At 45.6% G+C, this 15,745-nt stretch overlaps 1 protein-coding gene across 3 annotated transcripts in view; it reads left to right on the top strand.

Moving 5' to 3' along the window:
• The window catches only part of COL27A1 (collagen type XXVII alpha 1 chain), a 305,308-nt gene that overhangs the window by 214,998 nt on the left and 74,565 nt on the right, over positions 1-15,745 (top strand). For all 3 annotated transcript variants that reach the window (XM_014580186.3, XM_014580187.3, XM_014580190.3), the window contains 5 exons: positions 487-540; positions 4,082-4,135; positions 6,825-6,878; positions 8,802-8,855; positions 12,755-12,862. In XM_014580186.3, coding sequence (XP_014435672.2) covers positions 487-540; positions 4,082-4,135; positions 6,825-6,878; positions 8,802-8,855; positions 12,755-12,862 — 324 coding nt within the window. The remainder of the gene's footprint in view (positions 1-486; positions 541-4,081; positions 4,136-6,824; positions 6,879-8,801; positions 8,856-12,754; positions 12,863-15,745) is intronic.

Genomic DNA, 15,745 nt, shown 5'->3' on the forward strand with positions numbered 1-15,745 from the left:
TATGTTGCTGGGAGTGGTGGAGGGAGCCACCTGGAGAACCACGAGAAAATGTCAGGAAGAGAGTCCAGTTGTGACTCCATCTAGGCTGGAGGGGTCAGGTCAGACAGATGGACAGATGGGGGCTGTGATTGGCAGCCAGAGTTAGACTGTTGTGACAGAAAGAGGGTTTGAGAGTGTGGGACTGGGGGTGGGCCTGGTCTGTGTCAAGGCGGCCTAGAGAAAGGAAATATTCAGGCATTCTAAGGCTGCCTATTTCTGTCAGTTCAGCTTCAAAGCAGTGCATCCCCCGCCATCACAAAGGTGATCTGACCCTTTGCTTGCTGCTGATCAAGCACTCTAAGCTGCCTGTTTCTGGACCTTTCATCTCTTTGACTTCCTCTCCCATGCCTGTGTGGTTCCCATGTGATGTGGAATGGCACTGGAAAGCAGATTGGTCTTCAGAATTGACAGTGATGCATGAAAGAGCCTTTTGTGTCTGTTTTCCAGGGACCCCAGGGACCCCAGGGGCCAGCAGGACCGTTAGGGGAAATGGGACATAAGGTAGGTTTGAGCTTTGCTTTGTCTGTACAGTACACCCCTCTTCTGCTCCATCCCCCCCATAGAACATAGAATTGCACAGCTGAGCAAGGGGCAGTTTGGTTTGGTTTGGTTTGCCCTCAGAAACTCTGGAGGGAGGTTTCTGTCTCTTAGGAGTATTAAGGTCAGCATGAAGAATGCAAACCATATTGGTCTGAACTGGGCTCTAACCTGGTTATAGGTGATACAATTCAGCATATCTACACACCATCATTTAGCCCCTCAGCAGGATGTATCAACCTGCCCATCTTCCACGCTGTAGATCCCTAAGCATTCTGGGAAAATCTAGGCAGCTAACCCAGAGAGCTTCACTGTGGCACCAATAGTTAGACATTTTTTCCCAGAATGCTATGTGTTTTTGCCTGGCTTTTCCCTCTCTCTCCCCAGAGACCTGGGAGGCAGAAGGTTGGCTAACCCAGTTACACAGATAGGCAGTCCCATCTACACAGCAGAAGGAGTATTTTAAAGCTGGCTTCAAACTGAGACTTGTCACAACTCCGTTCACAAGCAGGCACAAACATGGTACCAATGCCCAATTTAGGAAACAGAGCCCAGATCTTCAAAGGCATTTCTGTGTCTAACTCTCATTGGAATCAATGGAAGTCAGGCACCTACCTGCCTTTGAGCATATGGGCCCAAGTATAGTTAATCCACATCAGTAAAAGTCTGTAGTGAAGAAAGCCCCACGTCTCTTTCCCTTCCCACCCCAAGTTATTATTGTTTCTGGATGCCTGGCTTATTATTCAGCCCGGTCTTGCCATGTTCTGAGTGTCAAGCCCAGTCTTGCCCCAGTTCAGGTGAGTGTGTGGAGGGACTGCCTGTGCTGCAGAGCCGCAAGCTTTTTGCATCATTGTTACCATTTGGCAAAAGTGATGCATTGCAACAAAAGGAGAGGAACAATTACTGCTTTTGTACCCAGGGTTAGAAGCACAGGAAGGCAGAAGTTTACTCATGAGTTACCTTTAACCTTCCTCGTACCGGGAGACTCTCCTTCAGTTCTTGCCATCACATGATCACTGCAGACTAGGTCCCCCACTTATAGCTTCTTTCAGTATGTCTGAGTTGTAATGTAGTCAGCATGTTCACTTGCTCTCTAAAGTAGCAGGGAAGGTATCTTGTATTACAACCCACAGCAAAAGGTATGAGTCATGAGATTTTCCACTCTCCTGCCTGCTAGACTGGATGGAATGAGCTCTCAGTGTGGTAAACCACACTAAGGTTCTGGAAAGTTGCTAGGCTGCTAGTGAGCTGCTCTAGGCCTTGCTGTTCTGAAAGCACAGAGCTCCATACGTTAGACAGTTGGAGGAGATACAGCCTTTCTCTTGCACTGGGGAGACTGGAAAAACCCAAACAGCAGTTTTGCTTTCACTGGAACTTGCTTTTGCTCATTGCATGACTTCCCAAATTGTTCCTAACCTTAACATGTACCCATTTACCACTGCCTCCAGTTCGGAAAGCCAGAAACTGGCTTTGTTCCCCAGAGCTGCTGTGATTATGCACTCTTGTTGCTTTATTCCTAACGGCAAAGAAGAGGGAGATTGTAGTATGGAACACTAATAAAATAAATATATAAAAACCCCTTCAAAGCTTATGAAAACCAAGAAGACCAGTTTTTCTGTGTCACCTTTTGTCTTATTTTATGGAGTTCCACTCCCTGCGTTGGACAAAAATCACTGCAAAAAATACAACGATTAAATTTACCTTGTCCCCTAATCCCAGATACCAGGGCATGTTATCGTGCTATGTGTGCAGTTTAACTCCTAGAGTAGGAGCTATACACATCCTGAAAGGGCCATGGGCAGAGAGCACAAGGAAGAATGTTCTTTGACACATACACGCTCCAGCTTACTCTTCTAGCTTTCCCATGAAACAGTTTAATCCTGCAAGGATCCCAGGGAGAAGTTTGTTCACTTGTATTCTCAGTGCTCACACTCAGATAAGGAGCCTTATTATCTCGTCCTCCAGCTCCTTTGTTTAATCTAATACAGTTTTTTAAAAGAACAGTCTAATGATAGCTGGGAACTTCTGATCTGGATCCAACCTTTACCCAAGGACAGGGTGTTCGGTCTATCACTGGGCCAAAGAAAAGCTGAGATCTGAAATGATGCAATATTATTCAAGTGACTTTGGACTTAGAGCTCCTGCTCTGCCCACTTCTATTACACATTGACTGCTTTTAATTCCCTTTCCTCCACAAGCTAGCTTTATAATGGGGTTTCCTTAATATATGGGTGTGCCTGGCACTTTACAGACAAATAGGAAGCCCAATCACTGCCCCCACAGGCCTTCTGCCGTGTCCACATACACAAGTTATGACACTTGTGTAACTAAAGTAGTACAACACCTCCCTTCCCCAGCATGGATGCAGTTGTACCAGGATAAAGGTGTCAGGCAACGATTCTCAAACTGTGGGTCAGGACTCCAAAGTTTTAATGGCATCACCAGGACTGGCATTAGACTTGCTGGGGCCTGGAGCTAAAGCCAAAGTCTGAGCCTCACTGTCCAGGGGCTCAGCCCAGGGGCTTCAGCCCTAAATGGTGGGCTCAAGTTTTGGCTGAAATTGTGGATGGTGGGGCTCAGGTTACAGGCCCCCCACCTCAGGGCTCAGGCAGGCTCAGGCTTTGGTCTCCCCCTTGTGGGGCCATGTAGTAATTTTTGTTGTCAGAAGGGGTCATGGTGCGATGAAGTCTGAAAACTCCTGCTGTTGGGGAACAAACTCCACCTATGCAAGGTACCTTAATATAGATATAATTGTATCCACATGAGGAGTTAAATGTAGCTGAAATAGCTACTCTAGGACCGACACTTGGCATAGACCAGTCTGAGGGTATGTCTACACTACCACCTTAGTTCAAACTAGGGTGGTAGTGTAGACATACCCTTAGAATGTGAGTTAAAGACCAAACCAAACCAAACTAGATGTGCCTCAGAGAAGGGGAAGTATTGATTGAAGTTATTAGTAACCCTTTGTGTTAATGTTTTTATTTAACCCTTTTGTACTGATGTTAAGTATTTTGTGCTTTCTTTCTTTCTTTCTTTCTTTCTTTCTTTCTTTCTTTCTTTCTTTCTTTCTTTCTTTCTTTCTTTCTTTCTTTCTTTCTTTCTTTCTTTCTTTCTTTCTTTCTTTCTTTCTACCTACCTACCTACCTACCTACCTACCTACCTACCTACCTACCTACCTACTTACTTACTTACTTACTTACTAGTTTGGGATAAGCATCTTCCTGGAAGGGTTTGAAGGAGTTAGAGGAAGGCTGCCTAGCAAACAGGCCAGAGAGTTCATTGCAGACTAGGGGAAGGGACAGGCATGAGAGAAAACAAAGGCCATTACGGGAGCAGGACAGGGGGTCTTGGCCTTTTCTTTGGCTCTGTGTACCCTGAGCCAACTACGGGAAGGTAATTACACTGCAACCAGGGCTCCTCTATCCTCAAAGTGCTCTGCTAAAGGAATTCTCTCTTTGATCTTGCTCTGCATGAAGTAACAATGGCCTTTTTTTCCCCTCAGGGACCTCCTGGCTCAATGGGACAACCTGGCCTTCCAGGTGAACCTGGCATGAAGGTAAGAAAACCACTTAGTGCAAGTTCTCCCTCAGAGCGGAGAGATAACAGAAACTTTTGTTCCTTCCAAGACTCTGCTCTTACCACTAGAGTGCACGAGGCCTGCGGTCATGCTCTTGAATAAGGTATCATGTGAAGAGGCATGTCAGCAGTCTGCCTCCTTACAGTGGGCAAGGTCAGATTGCTAAAGAGATACTATAGAAGTCAGGGAGGGGAGAGACTGGGTAACCCCATATCAGCTGCTCCTGTTTCTCAATGCAGAGCTCTTTAGTGACATGGTCCATGGGGGAAAAAAACACTTTAACCCTTTGGTTGTACAGTTCCAGCGCCTTGGGTCCCGTGTTTGGGCTGCTAGAGATCTCTGGTAAAGAGGCTCAAATGCAGGAAGCTTCAGCCTCTGTTTTGGGCATGCAGAGAAACAAAGGAAATAAGACCTTAACTCAAGAGCCCAAGAAAGGGTCTCAGTAAAAACCCAGCTAGACTGACATAATCCAGTCAGCAGTCACATGCAGGAGCTGGGCTGATGCATGGATACAAAACCTGAAAGAAGATCCTAGGGACACAGAATCAGGACATAAACTAGTCTGGAAACAAGAACTGTCTCTGTATGGGAAAGTCCAGGAATATAAATACCCTAAAACAAATTCCCTTCCCCCAGAGTTCCCAACACTGGGTTTAAGATGATGAGCACTTGAAATGGGAGCTGGATTCTGATAATGCTGATTTGACATTTTGGCAATAAAACAATTACTGTTCTGCAAGAATTTAAATATAGCTCCCCTGCAACGCATCAATTAACTAGGTGTCATTTTTAATCAGTACTGCACGGCGTACAGATGCAGTGTCCTGGAGCTATGAATGCACCTTCTCTTCTGGATGAGGAGTGTAATTTTACTCTTTTTATTTGAATAAGGTCTCTGTGCTGCAGACTCACCAGTTTTCTATTTTCCAGTTAGGTTTTGAAGGGTTGCTACTGTCTTGAGCAGCTGTGAACAGCCTATATTTTGGGATTAAATGCAATTTCCTCTGCCATTCTTCCTCCTCACCCCTGCCCCTCCCATTCATCGCCATGTGTTCTTTGGCAAACCTTCTGACACATCACTTGAGCAACTGTGTCTTTGGAGCCCTGATACTCCTCTAACATTTCAGCTATTCTGCTTCTGCCTGTCATTCAGCTCCCTAATTACCTTGCCTGGGAACAGAATGCCATTGAGCCGCTCAGGTGGCCAGCATTCCCGCAGCAGGATTTACAGCACAGCTCCCATTGCAAACAGGAAGGTGCACGGTGCACATCTTCTCTGGACAGGCTGCTTCAGCTAAGCCAGGCTGATGAGGAATATTGACTGAGCTTGAACATATTGTTTGACATGCCGGTTCCTGAGGGCAGGCTTTTAAATGCCTGGAGAATATCCTAGCACCTGACCCAGATTGAGAGACTAAAGGAAGGAGGGAGGGAAGGAAGGAAACAGAGTAGTAATGTTGATAATACAGAGATGTTGAAAGCTCCCACTTAACCCCTGTCAATAGAATGAGCCCTTGCATTGGGTTCAGAATATGAGAGATTCTTATTGCTCTCTCTCTCTCTCTCTCTCCTCAACCTTGGAGGTATTTAGATGCTCTAGTATCAGAGGGTGGTTGTGTTAATCTGTATCCACAAAAACAACGAGGCATCCTGGAGCACTTTAGAGACTAACAGATTTATTTGGGCATAAGCATTCAAGGGCAGACTTGTAGATTTTGAACACTCTCTGAGCAGTAACTTCATACAGTTGAATAAACTAATTCTATAGGGTGGCAAAGGAGGAGCACACCACTAGGACAGAGGTGCGTTCTTGACCAAAATTCCTGACACCTTCCACATCCTCTACCATTGTGGTTGGATGTTGGTCTCCCCAGAAGTGGGTGCATCTCAGTGGGGTCATGTGCATATATTGCTCAAAAATGACTGTGTAGTGGAAGATGTTATGTATGCATAGTACTCTGTCACTAGCAGTAATAATCCCAATTCTTAAGTTTTAAAACAATGCTTGGAATTTCAGAGTGAAATGAATGGAATGAGGAAGGAAATGAACATTTCCTGCACATTGTAAAATAGATCCACTGATCTGGATCCAATGTCCCAGACAGCTGCAAACTGCATCCTCCTTATACTTAGCACTTCGCCCAAAGATATCTGCTTCATGGTCAGCTCCGATAATATGTCCAGTTTTATCCATTCTGTGCTGTCTGTAATCCCAATAGTACTCAACACCCCACAGTCATACCAGAGATCAGACTGTTGTTTGCTGGAATGTGTCTGTTCTCTTTCTCCTCACTCCAGTTAAACATTTGTTACAGGCAGTACTATGCCCTGAATCCTGGGGATGTTGCTTTCCTAATCAGAAAACATGAAATAGTTTCCTGCTGTAAGGTGCACAGGGAATTCTCTTTGGCTCTGTCTTGCAAACATCCATTACTGATTTTTGACACAAACAAATCACTGCCAATTCTGTAAGGTTCATCTTAGAGCTTATTGGGGAGGTGTTGGGCACCTGATTGTCACAGACCTCATACCAAAGATTAGACATTCATGTTTGAACAGGATCAGATAAAGGAAGAACTAAGAGGAGGCAAGAGAAGGGGAAACATCAGCTTCACTCCATCCATTTAACATTGTCAACAGCTTGAGCCTGTGCCTCTATGTTTTTCAGGGTGATCTTGGACAGCTGGGGGTCCCAGGAGAACAAGGCCTCATTGGTCAAAGAGTAAGTAGAGTTAGCTTTGTACTGGAGTCCTCTTCATTACGTGAAGCAAGATGAACTGTGACTTCTAGACCAAACTTGGTGTGGAAGGTGACAGTGCCCTGCTCTCTCAGCATGGGCAGGATATATACAATTCCAAACTTTGGAAGGGCCATTTTCCATCTGCAGTGATGGAGCTGGTAGCAGTCTGGGCAGCAGATTGTGGATTCATGTCTTACCTTTGGACTTGTGAGCATTGGTGTGAGCCAGGGACGTGTGATCATGGTGTGGCAGGGGTAACATAGTACAATCAAAGGACAGTATTGGGGTTAAGGCATTAGACTGGGATTCAGGAGTTCTGTGGCTGTGGCTGTGGTTGGGTGAGTTATTTAATCCTTCGGTGTCTCAGTTCCTGGTCTGTAAAATGGGGAAAATAGAAACCTCCCTTCTAGGCTTGTTGTGAGCATAACTTCATCAGTATGTTTGGGTTTCTCCGATACCACAGCGACAAAGGCCAGCTAAGTGCCTAGATCAATTGCCTGTTTGAGAGACATCCAGACGAAACCAAAAACAATCACAAATGACTTTTTTAGAGGGTTACTCCCCTATCCTGGCCATTTATTCTCACAATAAAACCAGATAGCTGCATTGAGCTAACAGTGAGCTCCATTTGCCCACAGTCACAACTGGTATTGGACCTGCTCCTTTGCCAAGTGCTTTAAAGTACCTTTAAGTATGACTATGAAAGGGGCTGTGTAAAAACAAGCCTATTCTGTTCACAAGTTCTTCATGACTTGGGTAGATGTAACCGAGAAGTGGCAGTCGGAGGCCAGCATTAACAGGGGAAACACTGGTCAGAGTATGCATGAGTGGGGAGGGAGCCAGAGCTGGGATGAATGCAAAGATTGGACCATGGATATGGTTCCTTTCCCTTGATCTCCAGACTGAAGTCAGTTGTTGGAGCAACATGGTGACACCCAAAGTTGCATGAAATCAGAGACTGAATTCCCTGCTTCACCCAGGGGGGAGAGGATTTTCTGAGTCAGAGTTGGGGACTATTGAGGGAAAGCTGGAACTGAATGAAGAAAGGCATTCTCTGAAACCAGTTGAGGCTTGTTCCTCTTGATCAATGTTGAGATACTGAGCAAGAGGGAGTGACTTCATAGTATAGTGCTAAAATATGGTGATCTGAACAAACTATATTGGCCCACATGTGGCAGTATAGGTTCTCCATTCTACACCAGAAGTATACACACTGAAAATGCACTATCCTATCTTGTGGCACTGAGAACACTTAACAGAGAGAATAATGAATCTGCTCTACAGCCTTAGCTAACAGCCAGCTGGCTTTTTGCTTATTTGGTAAAGGCTCATGCACTAAGTTCCAGCGGTCCCATGTTCCATTCCACCTGTGAGCATTACAAAAACACTTGGCTCACCTCATTTTAAGGGGAAGTCATGTCTCCTCTGAAAGGTGTTGGCTACAAAAACCATGAGATAAAGGGATGATAGAAGAGATTGTCCTAAGTGTTAGTACCTTGCTGGTTACTATGCTTGGGCTGTGGGCTGTGGGGGACCCCCACTGGCAGCTGTCGGTAAGCACGGCCCAGCAGGGGGTATCCTGCTGCTCCCAGAATGGTAGCAAAACTGGTTATACAAGTTAAGGGAAGAGAGGGACAAAGGACTGTGTGGGGAGGGTCAGTTGCTATCTGGGAAGCATGGAGAGAACAGGCTAAGCAGAGGGCTAGGAGTGATGGACCCTAACTCTAGGGGCCTGAGCCATCCTGGCCCTGCCCCCGGAGGCCACATCACATATGTGCTGTGCTGTATTCTGGAACATCAATAAACCCCTCTCTAGTCTACTGGCTGGAGACTGTTCTGGCTGCTACGGGGGTGCAGGATTGGGGAAACCCCAACTCGCCGTCACAGTCTGTATCTCTCTTGCAGGGAGAGCCAGGCCTGGAAGGGGACAGCGGCCCACTTGGGCCAGATGGAGTCAAGGTAAAGACTCTGTGTGGTTTTTTTGTTGGGTAGGTTTCTTTCTCACAAATTCAGTCACTTTCAGATTAGGCCCCTTCCCTTAGGCAGACTTGCAAGGGAAGCAAGTATTGTCGCACATACTGCCTTGTTCTTCTGGTCCAAACCCCTTTCCCACTCCACAAAAACATGTTCAACAATCCTCTGCCCTGCCCCACATAGCGGCTACCATCGGAGGAGCAATCCCAGCATTATCCTGGGGGATCCCCGAGGAGCACCTCATGTCTCTTTGTATCAGCTTCCAGGTTCATTTTGCTTCCTAGCTGCCCCATGTGACACATTCCGCACCCCAGCTTAGGGTTTGTATCAATGAGCTGCAGCCTCCTTGATCCAGTGAGTCTTGGAGCTTGTTGTATCTCCCAGTTCGGACGCTTTTCTTCCAGACTGTATATCTGTTCTGTCAGCAGCCAGTAGTGGGAACCAGCTGACAATGCCACGTGCACCCCAGATTCTGCTTATCCTGGAAGCTGCAAGGATTGCCTCTGCAGGTACTCTCAGTCATGGCTCGTTGTCCACAACGTGGCAGTACAATGCTCTACTGTCTGGTTAGTGTGTCTGTATCGTGCCGTCTTTTCATCCAAGTGGAGTGGCAAACAAACCCTCCCACCAGTTCTTCCCATCCCTGCTTCTCCCTTTCTGCATAGACTTACCTGTGATCCGGACCCCGGGAAGGGAGCCGCACCTCCTTCCATTGTCATCCAACCCGAAGTAGGCAGAAATGTAAAGGGTTTATTTTTTTCTTCCATTAGAGATGCCAGCTTTAGCTAGAAGCCAGCTGGATCTTGAAAAATCTTTTATGCCTCTTGCTTGATCAAAAATTCCAATAGCTCCACCGCTGGCTTAGGAATCTGCCACTACCTGTATGCTCTTGTATAAGCAATCCTTAAACCTCCAACCTTCACTGCCCCTTTCATGTGATACTTCATTAGACCATCAGAGTGTTTCTCTGCCTCTAACTTTTCTTCCCTTGTTGATATATTTTTAACCCTTTAACCCTTTCTGAACTATGGTAGCATTTGTGTAATACACATTAATACAATAGCTCTTTGTCCCCATACAGTGGATACGACACACAGAGGTCTGAGTCTGCTAGAGCATCTGAAACACTAATCCTTTAGTTTGAGCAGTAGAAGCGCCCATTCATTACTCCAGAGTTTCCAAGTTCTGTCTCACCTGGAGCATCATTACATTTGTATTACAGGACTGGGGTACTGATGCTGTCACTGACACACATTAAAAGAACTGCCCTGAATAATTATTTACGAAGTTTAGCCTCACAGCAGGCATGAACCTGAGACACTCCCGCAGAGTAAGTTAGACCTGTGCTGTGTTTAAGATTAAAGGCACAGAACACTTCCTGCAAAAGCTCTAGAGCCTAAAGAATATACTCAGCACAATGCAGTTACAGATGGACTGTGGGCAGGGATGACATTTTTCTCCTGTAATCATTCTTGCTTTATTGTGTGTTGTATCTGAATATGCATCTTCCATCAGTCTCACACCAAATCATTCCCTTTTTGACTCCTTTTCCATAGTTTTCTTTCAGTCCTGAAAGGTTCTTTGCTTCCTCTTCCTTGTTCACACAATAATGTCCCCTTTAGTCTCAACAACAGCATTATGTGGGCAACAAGTTTGATACTTGCTTTTTCCTCTAGGAGGTTTCTTCCCATCTTTTGTTGGGGCCAAGATCATAATTACTCAGTTTGCCTATGCTCTCTTCTGTCCAAAAATATGTCCCTTCCATTTCCATGAGCTCTAAGTGCCAATTAAAAATCAACCCTGTGTTAAATATTCTTTCCTAGTTTTAGCTCTACTCCCCTCTCTAGAAATGGAGCTACAGGGAGCCAACAGCATTTTAAGCACTGTTACATGGCTGAATTTGATCAGATCTACCTGGCATGACATTTAAACCACCACCTGCTGTAGGTGCCTTTCATGAACTAGGGTTGTAACTACTGCAACCACTGATAGAGATGAACATGCAGTAGTAAACCTTAGGAAACCTAGGGTTGGAAAAAAGTTTACTAAAAAAAAAAGCCTACTTACATAAAGTTCTCTCTCTCTTTCATTCCCTTTCAATTCTTCAGTTTTCTCAACAATCAATTATACAGTTTACCTAAGAAAAGAGCAAACCGGAAGGACTGTTTTTTTTAAGTCCGTGTGCTGCCAAACCATATCTGTACAAAGTCTTGCTTCTAAGAGATCCTTCAGGTTTCAAACCTCCAACTGCTTTCTTCGTGCATATCTGGAACTTCTTATTGATCTCCATGAAGGTCATGTTCTTCTTCAGAAACTGGTGGCTAACAATTTACTTTGTTTTTTAAGTTTCTGCAGGTTAATTCTTCCTTCCTTACAGATTTTCATACATTTGAAATTCCACAGGCAAATCAAGAACTGTCCCAAAGCCCTCGATAGCCCCAAAGTTCACATCATTATTTGCAAATCAAGTAACCAGATCCCCCTTTTTTTGGCAGGACCCCCACATTCTTATTCATTCTTGCATTGTATCATTTCTTTTGCCTTTCCAAATCTGCAGCCTTACCTTTGGATTGTAATTCAGATTTTTAGCCTTGTGTAGCCTGTCTGTCTGCACAGGCCAACTGTTTCATGCCACAAGAAGTAAAGCTGGCCAAGTCCACAACAAAGTCTTGTGGTTTATTGCTTCATTCTAGTTAAACTATTTTCTGTGCCTCTTTCTATTTGTTTATCATTAGATGTCAGATCTGTCTTCCCTTATATGATTTTCTCATGCCATCACTTGCTGCTTCATCTCCAAGTGGTGTTGAACCATTCCAGTTCCTCCCAGCCCAAATGTTTCTCTGGACAACAGAACTGTTGTTGTACATTGCCCAAATATTTGTTTAACCACAAAATGTAATAGGCATGATCCTGGTTTTACTAATGTGCATGTAAATCAGGAGTGACTCCTCCGAGGTTAGTTGGGTTGCATAATATTGCTATGAGAGCAGAACTATCCCCTTTGATCGTCCCTATAAAACGTGATTCCCCAATTGTGATCGTGCCAACTTGATAGAAGGTTTTGCATCTAACTCTCTTACTGCTAATCTTTTGCAGTATGTTTGTTCAGGGCCTGGGCTGTTTCCCACTAGGGATGTGCAATACTAGTCTACTAATTGCTTCCCGACCCAACTGGCTGTCTCTAAGAGGAAGGGGTACTTTAAAGCGGCAGCGCTGCTTGGAGCCTGGGACCAAACCCTGGGCTCCTCACAGCACTGCTGCTTTGAAATGCCGCATGCATCCCTGGGTGTCCCTAGGCTGCACGCAGCATTTCAAAGCGCAAGTGTCACTTGGAGCCTGGGACTCCTCAGCTGATCCCGGGCTCCATGCGGCCCGGTTGCTTTGAAACGCCGTGTGCAGTCTGACACCAGGCTCCCCGCAGCATTTCAAAGCGGCAGAGCCGCACAGAGCCTGAGATCAGTGGGGGAGTCAATTAGTCAATATTGATTAGTCAATTAGTCAATATTTAACATCCTTACTTCCCACAGCCTCTCCTCAAAGTCTTGTCAAAATTCCCCTTCTAGTGAAAAGACTTTCATATCTCAGCTGCCTGCCTCATTCCCTTATCCCAGATCCAGGAGTTTCCATGTGGGAGATTCCTGCTCAGTTAATTGTGTAGAGAAGCAAAAAGTTCAAACCATCCTATCCTGTGGGTTCTTATCTCTCAGGCTGAGAGAGTTTTTGAAATAACCTGTTCCATTAAATGTCAAGTGCTTTATGACTCAGCCTCCCTCAGTCTTTTTGGTTTCCGCCTCTAATCTTCCCTTTTTCTTTCTTCAAGGATCATACACAGTGACTTATGTTTTGTTTGTATTCAAAAGCAAACATACTCCACTTTTCTGCAGGGAGACAAAGGAGAGCAAGGCCCAGAAGGAGAGAAAGGCGAAAAAGGCAATGAAGGACTAAAGGGAAAGGAGGGGCCTCCTGGACATCCCGGAATCACAGGTGTCCGAGTGAGTTTGTGAGACCTGTCTGCCTGTCTTTGCCTGCCTGACTGTCCTTGTGTTTCTTTCTCCAGAAATGGCTAAAGTTCCTTGCCCATAAGTTATATTTAGTTTAGTTGGTACATCTCAAGTAGTCAGTTGTTCTTGGAAGAAGGATTAGGCCAGCAGGAATTTCTGCACCCTGGTGCTGTTTTCTCAGGCATTGGGTCTGAGTCTGTAATAACATCCCTTTCCAAACCGATTGGTGAAAAGCATTTGTGCAGCCAATCACTCTAAACCTTTGCACATGACAGGATTGCCATCTTGGTTGTCAGTGGGGACTGCACCTAAGGACCTGCTATGACGCTGTATAATTTGAGCTATGGAACTGAAATCAGTGGGAGACCAGTGATTTCAATGGGGTTTGGATCACGCAGCTGTTGGCCAGTTTGTTTCAATAACAAGCAGCCATGAAGCACAAGGGGCTCCAGAGCCCATGGCTGCATCCTCTGAGGGGGCGGGGCAGGCAGGGGGGCTGATTCAGGAACCACTACTGGCTGGTAAGTCTCCTGGCAGAGCCTACCTCTGGCACCCCGGTCCCTCCCTTCCCCAACCCTCTGTCCCCCACTCCTGCCCCCTACTGCAGATACCTAAATCCTCTGTCCCCCTCCTGTACCCATATCCCCTTCCAGATCTGGCATCTCTCCTGTACCCCAATTCCCTGCCTTAGGTCACAATTGAACTCCCTTCACCCCACTCCAGTGGCCCAAGTCACAACTGCCTCCTTCACCTAAACTCCCTCCCTTACCCCAAGCTCCCTTCTGCATCCAACCTTTATTCCAGACCCCGTACCTCCTCCATTAATATGGAAGAGTGCGGCCCTCGACCACTTTCCAAATTCTTGGAGTGCCCCCCCCCCATCAAAAAGTATTGCCTACTCCTGTTTTAGAAAGACAACAATGAGGAGCATCCCATCCTCTTAGCCTGTAGGTCAGTCAGTTGCTGTAGATGCTGTACAATTGTAACAACACACTGCACCAAAGTAAATCAGCAACAAAAGGGCTATGACTGGAATCTCATTATGATGTGCTAAATTAGCAACCAGAAAAGACCAAGCACCATGTTTTTCTCATGAAAGCTTATGCTCTTATAAATCTGTGAGTCTCTAAGCCCTGGTCTACAGTAGGGAGTTATTTCGAAATAACTCTCCTTATTTTGAAATAACAAGCTCAGCATCCACACTACTAAAGCCCATTATTTCGAAATAAGGGGCTGGTTATTTTGAAATATCTCCTGTTTTCCACGAGGAATATCACTTATTTCAAAATAGCGGTAGTGTGGACACTCCACTGCTGCTCTTTTGAAATAACTACTCCCCAGAGTCATTCAGGCTATGTCTACACTATGGCTTTGGCCAGAAGAGGCAGTGCAAATAAAGCGCAGATTAGCATTTTCTCATGCTTCATTTGCATAATCTCTTCCAATCCAAGGGGTTTTTGTGGAGGGAACAAGCAGTGTGGATGTGTTCGTTTTGCACAAAAACTCCTTTTTGCACAAGATCTTTATGCCTCCCCCAGGCAAAAGCCGTAGTGTAGACAAAGCCTCACAGTAATTACTTTCCTGGGGCTCTATGTCAAGGTAGTGCATCCACATTAAGGGAGCCTGCCTCGGATTAATTCTGAGGCTTCCCTGTAGTGTGTACATGCTATTTCAAAACAATCATTTTGTGAGTTATTCTTTTGAAATGAGTTACTGTACTTGGAAATAATTTCCTAATGTGGACATGCCCTAAATTGCCACAGGATTCCTTGTTACCATGTGAGAAGAAAGATGCCAGGGAATATTAATATTGTAACTCTGGCTCCTGGGAGGAGTCAAATCAATGACTAAGGGACCAGCCTGAGAATTGCTACACTGGGTCATGTCTCTGTTCTGTCATAGACTTTGACTGTTGGTAAATTATGTACCATAAGCCTGCACTCCAAAAGCAAAATCCTGCATCAGCAAGTAGGAGTCAGGCCAGCTAACTAAGGCTTGTAGAGCTAATAGAAGCTGCAGTTTTGATGTTTCTGTTTGGGCTGAAGTCTGAGCTCTGAGATCCCTGACTCTCTTGTTTTTGCAATGAATACGTAGCCTTAGCTGTGTGCCTCAGGTCCCCATCTGTATAACTGGGAGAACAGCTCTGCCCTACTTCACAGGAGTATTATGGCTATAAACAAGGCTCACTGAGCTGGCGCGCAGTTCTGCGCATGTGCAGATCGCTCCACGCCAGCTCTTCCAGGGTGTAATCTACTCGCCACGGGCAAGTAGATTACACTATTTGTCAAGCCCTGGGTATAAATATTTTAAAGATTGTGAGATACACAGATTGTGAGATCTCACAGATGTGAGATACAGACGCATACTCTTCACCTACTGTTTGAAATCAGATGTTTAAAGGGTTTCACTTCTATTCCAGTTTCTCCCCTTAATAACATAGGGTATGTCTACACTACAGCGCTAGTTCGAACTAACTTAGTTCTAATTAGTTAATTCGAACTAAGCTAATTCGAACTAACGTGTCTAGAACTAAAAACTAGTTCGAATTAGTGTTTTGCTAATTCGAACTAGCAAGTCCACATTGAGTGGACTCTGAACAGGGCTTAAGGATGGCCGGAAGCAGTGCCGGCAGGGCATCAGAGGAGGACTTAGAGCGTGGAGATGCTGTCTTAGGCTAGCCGAGGGCTGCGCTTAAAGGGTCCCGACCCCCACCCCGGACAGACAGTTCTAAGGGGTGCCCCGCTTGAAAACCAGTCCTGGCTTGGATTGCCCGGAGTACCCACACTGGGAACATCACAGCACTCGGCCATCAGCCCAGCTGCACTTGCCGCAGGCTGCCATCTGGGGAGAGGGGGCAATCGGGGGGCTGCAGGA

Source organism: Pelodiscus sinensis, chromosome 22, assembly GCF_049634645.1.
Source record: "Pelodiscus sinensis isolate JC-2024 chromosome 22, ASM4963464v1, whole genome shotgun sequence".
NCBI classification, from domain to species: Eukaryota; Metazoa; Chordata; order Testudines; family Trionychidae; genus Pelodiscus; species Pelodiscus sinensis.